Source organism: Fundulus heteroclitus, chromosome 12, assembly GCF_011125445.2.
Source record: "Fundulus heteroclitus isolate FHET01 chromosome 12, MU-UCD_Fhet_4.1, whole genome shotgun sequence".
In the NCBI taxonomy this organism is placed as follows: domain Eukaryota; kingdom Metazoa; phylum Chordata; class Actinopteri; order Cyprinodontiformes; family Fundulidae; genus Fundulus; species Fundulus heteroclitus.
This window is the reverse complement of record NC_046372.1, coordinates 20,131,832-20,145,062: the sequence shown is the minus strand read 5'-3', so window position 1 is coordinate 20,145,062 and position 13,231 is coordinate 20,131,832. Positions and strand designations below refer to the sequence as shown.

The 13,231-nt window shown below is 44.2% G+C and overlaps 2 protein-coding genes across 2 annotated transcripts; one reads left to right on the top strand and one right to left on the bottom strand.

Annotated features, from left to right (window-relative positions):
• Positions 1 to 1,654: 1,654 nt before the first annotated feature.
• On the bottom strand, positions 1,655 to 2,384 carry LOC110366839 (putative uncharacterized protein BRD3OS). Its single transcript, XM_036144272.1, has 3 exons — positions 2,285 to 2,384; positions 1,793 to 2,213; positions 1,655 to 1,726 (listed from the first exon to the last, which is right to left on the bottom strand). Exon 2 carries the CDS (start codon positions 2,165 to 2,167, stop codon positions 1,874 to 1,876), a length of 294 nt encoding a protein of 97 aa, XP_036000165.1. The 5' UTR covers positions 2,168 to 2,213; positions 2,285 to 2,384; the 3' UTR covers positions 1,655 to 1,726; positions 1,793 to 1,873.
• A 3,076-nt stretch (positions 2,385 to 5,460) lies between these two features.
• Positions 5,461 to 12,003, top strand: LOC105917130 (inactive phospholipid phosphatase 7). Its single transcript, XM_012851845.3, has 4 exons — positions 5,461 to 5,642; positions 8,915 to 9,237; positions 10,735 to 10,916; positions 11,020 to 12,003. The coding sequence occupies exons 1-4, from the start codon at positions 5,461 to 5,463 to the stop codon at positions 11,224 to 11,226; spliced, it is 894 nt and encodes a 297-aa protein (XP_012707299.2). The 3' UTR covers positions 11,227 to 12,003.
• Positions 12,004 to 13,231: the final 1,228 nt, after the last annotated feature.

Sequence of the window (13,231 nt, the reverse complement as noted above, 5' to 3'; positions counted from 1 at the left end):
GCTCACAGCCTGAAGCGCCTTTCCCCAGGACGCACCTGAACAGGTGGGACCCTGAACGTCTGCCGGCGCCCCGGTTCTGCTGCAGGGTTCTAAAAGTTTCCAGGCACAGGTGGTTAAAGTCCAGAATAACTGGGTTCTAAGCCTTGATTTGTACTTTACTGGATCCCCCAGTGGGTCGAAGCAGATGAGCGTTCACACTGAGTCTGGTTCTGCTGGAGGTTCTCCTCCATGTTAAAGGGGAGTTTTCCTCTCCACTGTCGCTTCATGCATGCTCAGTATGAGGGATTGCTGCAAAGCCATCAACAATGCAGACGACTGTCCACTGTGGCTCTACGCTCTTTCAGGAGGAGTGAATGCTGCTTGTCGGGACTTTGATGCAACCTGCTGGTTCCCTTTATATAGGACATTTTTGACCAATCTGTATAATCTGACCCAATCTGTATAATATGATTGAATTTGACTTTGTAAAGTGCCTGGAGATGACATGTTTCATGATTTGGTGATATATAAATAACATTGAATTAAATTCAGGGTCTCAGAACACCAGAAATAACACCAATAAAATGCTACAAACAGAAATGTCGGGACTCTGAAGAGTTAGAATAGAATAGAATTCAACTTTATTGTCATTGCACTGTCACAAGTACAAGCAACGAAATGGTGGTTTGCATCTATCCAGAAGTGCTATACAGGATATAAATATTTATTTACAGGTGTATGTACAAGCAAAAAGTTATAGTAAGGGACTATAAAATGTGTATAAATTTAAATATAAATATGGGAGCTATATGCACTGTTTATACAGAATATACGGAAATGTTAGGAATATGATTATATATGTATTAGCGGGTTTATAATACCCGCTAATACAACAGAGGCACCAGTTACAATTACCGATGAAAAACAAACTAAAATTAGCTCTAAAAAGTAAATATACCTTTATAAACCCTGCCTGGTTCTGTACTGGTTCGGTTCTTGTTCTGTAAACTGCGGGGATTGTGTCCCACTGTACCTGAACACCCCGTGGTGCATTCAAGGACCCCTCGTACATACAAAGGTTGGATGTTTCACTCAGGGGTCACAGATGCTACAGGAAACCTTTAAGAAAGGATAACGGGTCAGAACCAGTCCACCGGGACATTTACAAACAGAACAGATGCTGTCATCGAGCCGGGCCCTGACCAGAACCGGGTCCAAGTGAGCGGTGTCGGTGGTTCCGTCCTGCTGTTTGGAAAAATAACGGAGATCCACACAGCAGAGTTCTTGGTTTAGATCCATTTATTTAAAAACTTATTTCAGATCTTTGATCGATTCCGGTCTCTGAACACAAGGCTGGTTCTGTTCTCTGGGACTCCGTCAGAACCGGTTCTGTACTGTTGCCGGGACCGAACCAGAACCGCACAACTACATGTTCCATCATACCTCATAACCACAGGTGATTTCAGAGAGTGCTGCAGTGCATTCTGGTCCCTGTAGTCCAGCTGCAGGTTCACAGCAGACTCACGGTGTCTCTGGACTGGACCGGACCGGACCTGGGGGGGTCCGACCCTCCTCATCCCTCCATCTCCTCTCCCACAGTTGGACTGAAGCATCCTTCCTTCCTTCCTTCCTTCCTTCCTTCCTTCCTTCCTCCCTCCCTCACTCACTCACTCAGTGGTTCTGGTCAGCTGATCCTAGTTTGAGCCAGGAGGTCCAACAGAACCGGGTCCTTCCCAGACAGCAGCACCTGCAACACATGGGTGTTATTTGGAGCCCAACAGGCTGCAGATGCGGGTTCTCAGGTGAGTCTTACCTGTTCTAGGTTCGACCCCCCTGCTGACACGCCAGAGGGACCAACCACACATTCTGGGTCCAGCCGGGCCCTGTTTCTGTTCTACATGACGCTACAGATTCTGGACTGGCCCTCGGAGCCCTGCAGGCCTCTGCGGTTCCGGATCAGTACCGCCTGGTTCCCGTAGCTGCTGTACCAGGTGGACTGGCTCCGGGTCAGGTAAGTGGCGGGCGGTCCCGACTGGAGCTCCAGCTGCTGCTGCTGCCAGATCAGCAGGGAGGTGTCCCGGTACCGGAGCCTCCCGAACGGTTCCGACAGGGCCTTGGCTGCCAGAGCGGGCCGGGAAGGAGCGGCAGGAACCAGATCCCCTGCATCTGGGTCACCTGGGGCTGACATGGTGAGACGGACGGCTCGGTTCCGACCCAACTGTCATGTCACCAACCTGAAGGAGCAGCAGACGGACTTCAGACGGGTTCTGATCCAGATATGAGCCGAAGCTGAGCTCAGACTCACCCTTAGACCCAGATCCCATCGGAACCTCTGGTGGGTCCGCTGTCCTCTGAATGTCCCTCCCGACTGCCGTACCGTTAAACCGCTGAGCTTCGCGCTTTAAAGGAGAAGTCCGGTCAAAATCAGAATTCAAACTGCTGAAAGTACTTTAAATATAAAACTACTACATACTGTGCAAAAAATTATACGTTTTTTTAATTATGAATAATTTTCATTTAATCATGTTTATGTGGAGGAATCCATCTTGGTCAAGAATAGTACTGTCACCTCCCATTTTTTGTCGTCACTCGGCGGACCCTCAGTTGAGCAAGTTTCAACGCTCTGTTTGTCACGGCGCACTATTTTCCAACATGGTGACGACTGGTGCTCTGTATGAAGCAGAGAGTGATGAAGTACTTAGTGACAGTGATGAGAGTTCCGTGGAGCTATCATCATCTGATAGCGATATGGATTTTTTTAGAAGAGTTTCTTGACAGAAACCGGACTTTTGACGGAATCCAGCGTACTTATTTCCAGTGCAAACTCAGTCGGGTCCTACAGTATATATGTATACACGCGTGTGTGTGTGTGTGTGTGTGTGTGTGTGTGTGTGTGTGTGTGTGTGTGTGTGTGCGCGCGCTCCGCCGCAGCACGGCGCTGCAGCGGAGCGCGCACACACACACACACACACACACAGCGGAGGAGAGATCGCTGAAGTGACTTAAGTTATATATTTGCCCTCTAGTAAAAAGGGCAGGTGGTCATTATTGTATAAATATTAAAATATAAGAGCGTTCCAGCACATGCTGGGGCGGAGGGATACCACATCACATGTGGTATCCCTCCGCCCCTCTGCTCGGTGACCATCCCCGCAAATTCTAAATAAAACATTCTAAAATAAAAAATAACTTACCGAAAATCCTCGCTCTCATGTCATGTTCAAAACATTCTTCTTCAAAATGGTTGCTGCATATGACGTGTTTTCTCTCTGGCCAGGAGTTAGATGGCAAATCCGCTCTGTTCAAGTTGGCAATCCAGCACCGAGCCCGGTGGCTCATGATTTGGGAAGTTGAAATAAGCAATGTTTTTTCCACTTTTACCAGTTGTGTTGGAACATCCGATGGCCATGCACGTGGGCATTGTTGCTTCAGCAATAGCTCTTGGGAATGTCAGCAGTGAAGTCCTCTGGAAATCCGAAAAAATTATTGATGATCGCAGCTGTGTAGAACGGCTCCTATTGACTTTGCATGGAAAGCGGAGAGAAATGCTGTCGCCGCTTCCGCTTTTCCACACCCCAGGATGTGATGTCAAACGCCCCTTACTGCCCAAATATGGGCAGTAATGTCAGCCCCCATACACAGTGATTCAGACGACAATTTATGTTTTTATTTTCTTATTGATTAAAGATAAGTTAATTAAATAACCACAAACGTATTAGTTTTAGTTATAGCTAATGATACCCTGATTTTTCCTTGTTGACCGGACTTCCCCTTTAATCCGCCATTATCCTTCACCGTGAACACGTCACAGCTGACGTCACCGCAGCGGTGACGTAACTCCGCCGACCTGGGAGACGAACCGTGACGCTTTACTGACGTTTTATTGTCGTTTCTCCTATTTTCAAACAGCTTTTTAGCTCCGTGGCTCGTTGCTGCCGCTCGGCTTCAAACAGCGTCTGTAACCCGTAGCAACCGTCCGTCTGCATTAAGTTCCGGGTAGCAACGGCGGACGGAACAAAGGTTCCACCAGAAAAGGACCCGCTGTAGAGGCGTGGGCCCTAATGTGACCAGGAGCGGAGAGGGTTAAATTAGAAATTATTAAAATATAAAGTTTAAATCTGTGATTCCTGCTGGTAACTATCCTGATGATAGTTACCAGCAGGAATCACAGCTGACTGATGAGCACAGCCGCTCCAGGTTTCATAAATCTCTCTTTGTTGCATGTCGTGGTCCAATCCTCAGATTATGTTGTTATTCTTTAATCTTATATATGTCAGATATCAACACAGAGTCTTAACGAGGAAGCTCAGTTCAATTAGACTTTATTCAAACCAAAAGTTAAATTGCATCAAAATTTATGGAAACCCAAAATCAAACAAGATATTCACACATGATGCAAAAAATTAAATAAAATAAAAAAATTCAGAAACCTAAACCAGTGTTTGGAGGAGGATCTGTATCACACAGGTTCATTTATCTCCTTCCTGATGGTTTCCTGCGTTATACAGGTGGAGTCAGCAGGCAGATGTTTACACAGGTGGAGGTGACAGGTAGAGGTTTATACAGGTGGAGTCAGCAGGCAGATGTTTATGCAGGTGGAGGTGACAGGTAGAGGTTTATACAGGTGGAGTCAGCAGGCAGATGTTTATGCAGGTACAGGCGACAGGTAGAGGTTTATACAGGTGGAGGCGACAGGTAGAGGTTTATACAGGTGGAGTCAACAGGTAGAGGTTTATACAGGTGGAGTCGACAGGTAGAGGTTTACACAGGTAGAGTCAGCTGGTAGAGGCTTATACAGGTAGAGTCGACAGGTGGAGGTTTATACAGCTGGAGTCGACAGGTAGAGGTTTATACAGGTAGAGTCGACAGGTAGAGGTTTATACAGGTAGAGTCGACAGGTAGAGGTTTACACAGGTAGAGTCAGCTGGTAGAGGCTTATACAGGTAGAGTCGACAGGTGGAGGTTTATACAGGTGGAGTCGACAGGTAAAGGTTTATACAGGTAGAGTCGACAAGTAGAGGTTTATACAGGTGGAGTCAACAGGTAGAGGTTTATACAGGTGAAGTCAACAGGTAGAAGTTTATACAGGTGTAGGACAGGTAGAGGTTTATACAGGTGGAGTTGACAGGTAGAAGTTTATACAGGTGTAGGACAGGTAGAGGTTTATACAGGTGGAGTCGACAGGTAGAAGTTTATACAGGTGTAGGACAGGTGGAGGTTTATACAGGTGGAGTCGACAGGTAGAGGTTTATACAGGTGGAGTCGACAGGTAGAGGTTTATACAGGTGGAGTCAGCAGGTGGAGGTTTATACAGGTGTAGGACAGGTGTGATGTCCCTTTAAAGTGTTTGCTCTGGTTTCCAGGACCCCCCCCCCCCCCCAACAGCTGACAGAAGAAGAAGGCCAGCAGGTCTATTTATAGCAGAGCTCCTCAGAGTCCCTGTCCTGCACTTTTCCTGCTGTCCACCGTCCTCCGTCCATCATGCCCGGCAGCCAGACCCGGAGCCGGACCAGAGACCGGACCAACGTCCTGAACCGGCCCGAGTTCATGTCCCTGAACCAGCCGAGCCGCAGGGAGCACTCCGCTGGGGAGGGACGGGCCGGCGCTGGTCCACGGAGGCCCGTGCTGAGACAGCAGAGTCAGCAGGACGACACCGGAGCGAGGTAAGAGGCCCGATCCAGCCTGTGACATTTAGAGTGTAAACAGAGCCGGACCTGGAGCCGGTCCTGGACCCGCTGGGTTTCTGGGTGGTTCTGCTTTCTCACAGCTTAGTCTTACAGAACCAGTAGAACTTAAGAGTCTCCAGGTTAAGTTACATTGGTCCAGTTGTCAAACCTGCAGCAGCCATGGTACCAGGCAGGTCCAGACGTTTTAGACGCAGAACTCTGAAAGCGGACAGACCAGAACCAGCTTTGGACTTTTTCTGTCTCATAAACCTTTAGTCACATTCATGTGAAAAGCCCCGACACCCGCTGCTGTTACTTACCCAGTCTGACGGAACCGGGTCAAAAAGGCAACACAGATAAATGACGATAAGCATGATGGGAATTGAGTTTCAGTATCAAATATTCTTGTTGTGCTGTTTGTCCTTAAGCTTACAGTAAAATAATTCACACCCCCTGAACTGTTTTTGTCCCGGTCCAAAGACAAACTTTGAACTGTTTTATTAGGATTTAATGTGACGGACGAACACAGAACAGAACCAAAGGAAAGTGATTAATTGTTTCCATAATGTTTGAACATCTTTTGTGTTTTGTGTTTTTATTTTAAGTTCCGTTTTCGCAGTGTGTGGTGGAGTGTGGCAGTCGGTGGAGCAACTTAAAAGATCTGAAATTGCACATACTTTTCTTAAAAACGCTGAGGTTATTCATAATATTGTGTAAAAGTGAAATTCATTTAATATAAAAATCAACAAGTCCACTTTTATTAGTTCTATTTAATCTTGCAATGAGTTTACTCGTGTGGCCCTCTTGAGATCAGATTAAGCTGAATGCGGCCCCTCAACCAAAATGAGTTTGACACCCCTGTTCTAAGGCGTTTTGTTTGGTGTGTTCTTTGTTAGGCAAAGATCTCAGTTTGTAGGAACCTGTAAAAAAATATTTTGCTAGATCAAATGTCTCACTTAGTCCAGAGAAAGAGAAAAATTGTCCTTTTGGCAACAGATTGAACAAAAAATTAAACACCTTTTATGTGCCATGATTGATATGGGGGTATAAATAGAAGTTGGGTTTTTTTTTGGCCAAAATGCCTTCTAAACTGTGTCTACACTTAACTGATTGACTATTAAGTTTGTCTGTATAGTACAAAGAGTCAGAACAGCATCCAGTGAGCCTAGCTGTAAATGATTGGTGACATATTCTGTAGACAATCATTCATCACACCGATCTTCATCAAAATGAACCCAATGAATAACTTTTTGTTAATTGCAAGCCTGGTAATAATAAATAAAGTTTGGAAGAGCTAACCTTGCTTTGTTTTTTGTTTCTGAGGAGCAGTTTTTTTATTCTGTGTGGCTCACCTTTCCAAATAAAGGTAAAGATGAGCTTGTCAAGTGAGTTAAAGAAAGGTTTCTTGATAAAAATGGGAATATAAAAAAAATTTATAATGAAATTTGGGTAGTATAACCATTTTATTTATATTGAACCTTCCTGCAACAGTCAATGGAAGGTTTTTGCACCGATCATAATCTAATTTACATTTCTCTAGAAGGACGGTCAAACTTCTGATAAAAAGTGTCAGCAAATTACGAGTTACTTCCACTCTCGGATATTAAAGAAACGCGGGCTGTTTTAAAATGAAAATGTGTCAAAAGAGCATATAGCATCCTCTTGTTTCAATGGAAACATCAAACTCTTACTCAACCTGTTTTAATATCTCAAGAGCTTCCCAAATAGAGTGAGCAAGTTATTAACTTGCTCATTCAATTGGTAAATGTCTTGTACTTGTACAGCGCTTTAACTCCTCCGACGACCCCAAAGCGCTTTACACTGGTCACCCATTCACACCCTGACGGTGGTGAGCTATGCTAGCACCCACAGCTGCCCTGGGCCACACTGACAGAACCGTTGCTGCCAGACATCGGCGCCACCGGACCCTCTGACCACCGCCAGCACTGCAAAAACGGAGCTAAAAATAAGTCAAATTGTCTTGGAATTAGTGCATTTATCCTTGATTTGAGCAGCTAAATAGGATCATCTGCCAATGGAACGAGTATTTTAACCCCTAAACTAAGATAATTAGATATACTGCACCTGAAATAAGATGATAGAGATGAGTTGTTCCTATTTTAAGTGCAAAAAATCTCATTCCATTGGCAAATCATCTTATTTACCTGCTCAAACAAGGACAAATACACTAATTTCAAGAATATTTGACATATTTTTAGTTTTGCTTTTGCAGTGAGCAGGCGATGCAGGTGAAGTGTCTTGCCCAAGGACACAAAGACTGAAACAGTCGAACCGTCAACCAGCAGTTACAGACAAATTCCTTAACTGTTGCGCCAACGTCAAACGTCTTGACCCAAATCAAGAGGAGAAGATTTTGGGTCGGATGCATAAAGAAGCAAATCGTCTGCATATAAGGACAGTTTTTGGTGTGAGCAGCCCGCTCTATGCCCTTAAAGCTACCCTCTACGCCGGCGTCTGGGCCTCAGAGGCAGGAAGAGGGGGGCTTCTGCTGCTCGGTGTAGATCAGGGGGAATAAAGTCCGGTTTGGGCGGTCGGTACGATCCGTAGACTCCAGGGTTGAATCTCAGCAGCTCTTTTCTTGGATTAGAGCTAGAGAAGTGATAACAAGAAGAAACATGTAAAGACAAAATAAAAGAGAGGCAACAACTCCACCATCTTGAGAACAACATAATGTTGGAGGGAAAGCACCACCTGATAAGGATTAATTAAAAAGGGCCTGTAAAGGAGGAGAAAGCTTGTCTGAAAAGTTCTCATAAAATTCTGCATTTAGTCCATCAGGGCCCAGTGTTTTGTTTGTCTTCAACGATTTAATTACTTCTTTGATTTCTATTATGGATATGCCGGTATCCAGTGCAGGCAAGCTTTCAATTTGACTGTTGGGGGAAAAAAGAATCCGTCAAGAGAATAAATTTGGGCTTTTCAAACCTACAGTAGAAACCATTCAGCTCATCAGCCAGTACTTGGGTACCAGCAGTTAATCCCTTAATGATTGCTTATTTTGGGACTGAGTACATTATTAAATATTAATATAGGGATTCTAGTGTTTAGACACACTGAACCATAGAATACTGATAACCGCAGACATCAGTATTCATCCAACTATTCATCAAACAATTTGCCACATCCCTTCATTTGTCACAGTGAATCTAAATAAAACCCACAGATGGTTGGTACCGGAAAGGTGTGATGGAGTTATAAATGCCTTTAATGAAGTTTGTGTGACCATGTCGTCTCTGTGTGCTCATCAGGGGGTCCAGAGACCCCTCTGAGGGACCCCCAGCAGCAGACGGGAACCCAAAGGAGGCGACCCGCTGGCCCGAGCAGGACTGTATGCAGCTGAACCCTACGTTTCGAGGCATTGCCATCAACTCTCTGCTCGCCATTGACATCAGCCTCTCCAAGCGTCTTGGAATGTGCGTGGGGGCCCATGGACCCGGGGCCCCGCTGCGCTCCATGGTGACCCTGCTGGCCCTCACAGGACACGCCCTACCATGGATCTTTGGAACCCTGATCTGTCTGTGGCGGAGCAACACACTGGCTGGACAGGAAGTCCTGGTCAACCTGCTGCTGGGTGAGAGTCCAGTTTGGGTGTGGGGGGGGGGGGGGGGGGGGGGGGGGGGGGGGGGGTAGACATCAGTTTAGACAGCAGGGAGACGGTCCCGTCGCCAGTCCCATCTCTCTGCTGTCCCTAATGCCGGGACATTCTAAAACGCTTAATGTGAAAAAGCTTAATGTGGCTTAAGGTAGATAAACAACAAGGAATTATCACTAAATTTTGCATGGCCATATCTTGTCATGAACACTTAAGCCTGTCAAAAAAATAAATAAACGAAATCCAACGATTATAGAAGATATCTCACATTAATGTTTTCTTCTTCATTGGCGCCTATGGCGAGAAAAAGGCTTAACGTGGTTTAATGTACCTAAACAACGCTCAGTGATCACCAAATTTCTCTTTCATATTGCTCCTAATAAGAACATAAAACTGTCAAAAAATCAAAACCAAAGTCCAATTATTATGGACGTTATCTGACATTAAGCGTTGCTGCTTCATTGAGGCCTATATTAAAAGAAAAAAGCTTAACGTGGGTTTGATATTTTTTATAGTTTTACGTGGACATGATGAGAAATATGAGAGAGACATTTGGTGATCACTGAGCGTTGTTTAGGTAGGCTACATTGAACCACGTTAAGCTTTTTTCTTTTAATATATGCCTCAATGAAACAGCAACGCTTAATGTCAGATAACGTCCATAATAATTGGACTTTGGTTTCGATTTTTTGATAGTTTCATGTGCTTATGAGAAGCAATATATGAGAGAAATGTGGTGATCACTGAGCGTTGTTTAGGTACATTGAATTGCGTTAAGCTTTTTCCTTTCAATAGGCGCCAATGAAGAAGAAAACGTTAATGTGAGATATCTTCTATAATCGTTGGATTTCGGTTTATTTACAGGCTTAAGTGTTCATGACAAGATATGGCCATGCAAAATTTGGTGATGATTCCTCGTTGTTTTCCTACCTTAAGCCACGTTAAGCTTTTTCACGTTAAGCGTTTTAGAATGTCCCCCTAATGCCTGTCTGTCTGTCCCTTACCCAACCTCCAACCTGACTGACACACTGCAAAAACGGAACTAAAAAATAAGTAAAATTTTCTTAAAATGAGTGCATCTGTCCTTGATTTGAGCAGGTAAATAAGATTATCTGTCAATGGAATAAGATTTTTGCACTTAAAATAGGAACAAGTCATCTCCATCATCTTATTTCAAGTGCAGGATGTCTAATTATCTTATTTTAGGGGTCAAAATGCTCGTTCCATTGGCAGATAAGATTATTCACCTTCTCAAATCTAGGACAAAAATACAAATTTTAAGAACATTTTACTTATTTTTAGGTCTGTTTTTGCACTATGGATCCTAATGCCATAGCAGTCAGTATCTGCAGCTTGTAAGGCGCGGTCCATCTGCGTCTCCAGTATCTAACCCATAACCCCTCTGGCGCTCTGGGTTCTAACACTAGACATGTCTGTATCCACGGCTTCTAATGCTTGACCCATCTGTCTCCTCAGCCCTGATCCTGGACCTGATGACAGTTGCTGGGATGCAGAAGTTGGTCAAGCGCAGAGGACCGTGGGACCTCCCTCCGGGGTTTTTGGACTGCATTGCCATGGATATGTATTCTTTCCCGGCAGCCCATGCCAGCCGGGCCGCCATGGTGTCCAAGTTCCTGTTGAACCACCTGGTGCTGGCGGTCAGTTGCTGGTTTCTGTTCTGTCCCTAATGCGTATAAAACAATGTAAAAGTTTGAGTTGGACTTGTGAGCGGGACCCCAGGTGATGACCTCTGTCCTGCAGGTCCCGCTGAGGATCCTGCTCTACCTGTGGGCCTTCCTGGCGGGCGTGTCCCGGGTGCTGCTGGGGAAACACCACATCTCGGACGTCGGCTGTGGATTCGCTCTTGGCTTCCTGCACTTTAGCCTGGTGGAGTCTGTTTGGTTGGACTCAACCATGTGTCAGACGCTGCTCTCCATTGGCTCACTGCAATGGACTCCACTGGTTTAGAAGCCAATCAAACTTGTGTAGTAGTGGTTAAAACTGGTTCAAATGGAAATAAGACTGCATCATTTTTGAATTGTGCCTTCATGTTTTGGAGTATACTGCTTTGGGAGGTTCTAGTTATGATCGGGATCAGCTGGTCAGATTGGCTATAACTGGTAAAAAGCTGTGTAAAATGGATAAAATGTTGTTTAGGCCATTTTTGAATGGTGCAACTGTGTTACACACAGCAGCTAATTTATCAGACTCAATTTTAACTGGTATGTGTAGACGGTCATAAAGAATGAGGTACAACTGGTTTAGTGAATTTATTAAGGAGATCGGCAGGTTTGTTTCAGTGCCACCAAATCTAGTCCGATCCAGTCTGAACGAGTTGAATCCAGTTAGAGCTGGAACAACCCGTCTAAACTTACTGCAACTGGCTTGGACTGGTCTAAACTACTGACTTGTTGGTCGTGGATACTTTGTTTCATTGTGCTAAACCGGCTGAGCTCTGGTTGTAACTGGGTAAATCTGGTTTAAACTGGATTAGGTGATGTTATAACAGTTGATACAATGTGTTGATGGCTGTGATGGTTGACGGATGTAGGTCCAGGTCTGGTTTGGAGCTCTAAGGGGAACGGTTTAGTGAATCTGGTCTCTGAGCTTTGAACATTTGGTTTGTTGTGGTTTTAGGGAATGGGTGGTGCAACAGGAAGTGCCTCTGCTCAGACTTCCTGGTTTTAACTTTACTAAATATTTTCTTCTCAGTTTGAACTTTTTTTTTTTTTTTTTTTTTTTACCAAGGATGGTTTGATAAATGCTGGTGAAGATTCTCAGTCATCCAGGTCATGGTCATTCCAAAAAAAGTAAAAAACAAAGCAACTGGACTTGTTTTCCATAGTTGAAGACGTTTCGCTTCCTCTCCAGGAAGCTTTCTCAATTCAAAAAGTCTGGAGTAATGTGGAGTAACAAGCTTTATACTACTGCCAAACAAAGACCTTGTAATGGTTTAGACAACATGGAAATTCAACCGAAACTGGTCCACCCCTTAGTAATGGGCGGTTGTACGACTGTCCAGTTGCTTTGTTTTTTTATTTTTTTTGGAATGGTTTGATAAAGTAAAGCAAAGATGGCAGAGTCAGTAGGACACCTTGACTTGGGCTTTCAGTCACATCTGTCAGAGGTAATGCTGATGGTTTGAATAAAAATATCTATTTAACATTTTTAATAACTGAAATTGATTGAATGTGGTTTACATGATGACAGCAGGGTCACAACCGGAGCAGTTTAATCTGATCTCAGGTTAGCTGAGTCTCTGTTCATCTTTAAACAATGAAAAATGACGTGTTCACGTGATTTTTAAGCAATTGTAATCTGTTTTTGAATGTATTAAAATGTTTGATTTCACATCTGAAACTTTCTTTTATTGTATTATTTTCTACCAACTGCTTGAACATTAAAGAGCAGGATCTTCTGAACAATAAACCAGATTATACACCCTGACCAAACCAGATTTATTACAGGGCGGTATGACGGAGATAACGTGCATTGTTTGTTAAATATAATTTCCCATTTAAAGGATGAAAAATTGGAATCTGTGATTATAGCGTTGGATGCACAAAAAGCATTTGATAAAAGTGTCTTGGCAATACCTACTACAAAGATTAAAGCAATTAAATTTTGGTCCAAACTTTATTAAATGCTGCGACAGACTGGCGACCTGTCCTGGAGATAGACACCAGCACCCCCTCAGGACCCCATGAGGGATAAAGCGAGTAAGAAAATGAATATATGGACTTTATTAAAAGGGTGAAAACACTTTATACAGATCCGCAAGTAGTGGTCATGGTTAATGGGTTTAGTTCAGAAAGGCAGGGCTGCTCACTGTCTCCTTCACTGTTTGTGATTAGCATTGAACCACTAGCCCAGTTTATTAGAGATAATCACAATCTGAAAGGCGTGGTAATAAACGCAGAACACAAAATATCATTATACGCAGACGATGCGCTGGTGTACATTCCTCAACCAT

Bases quoted from the DNA above. Each gene is read 5' to 3' on its own strand.
- LOC110366839 (XM_036144272.1), bottom strand. From the start codon at position 2,167: ATGTCAGCCCCAGGTGACCCAGATGCAGGGGATCTGGTTCCTGCCGCT.
- LOC105917130 (XM_012851845.3), top strand. From the start codon at position 5,461: ATGCCCGGCAGCCAGACCCGGAGCCGGACCAGAGACCGGACCAACGTC. The intron at 9,238-10,734 runs GTGAGAGTCCAG...CTGTCTCCTCAG, and splicing joins CCTGGTCAACCTGCTGCTGG to CCCTGATCCTGGACCTGATG. The intron at 10,917-11,019 runs GTCAGTTGCTGG...TCTGTCCTGCAG, and splicing joins TGAACCACCTGGTGCTGGCG to GTCCCGCTGAGGATCCTGCT.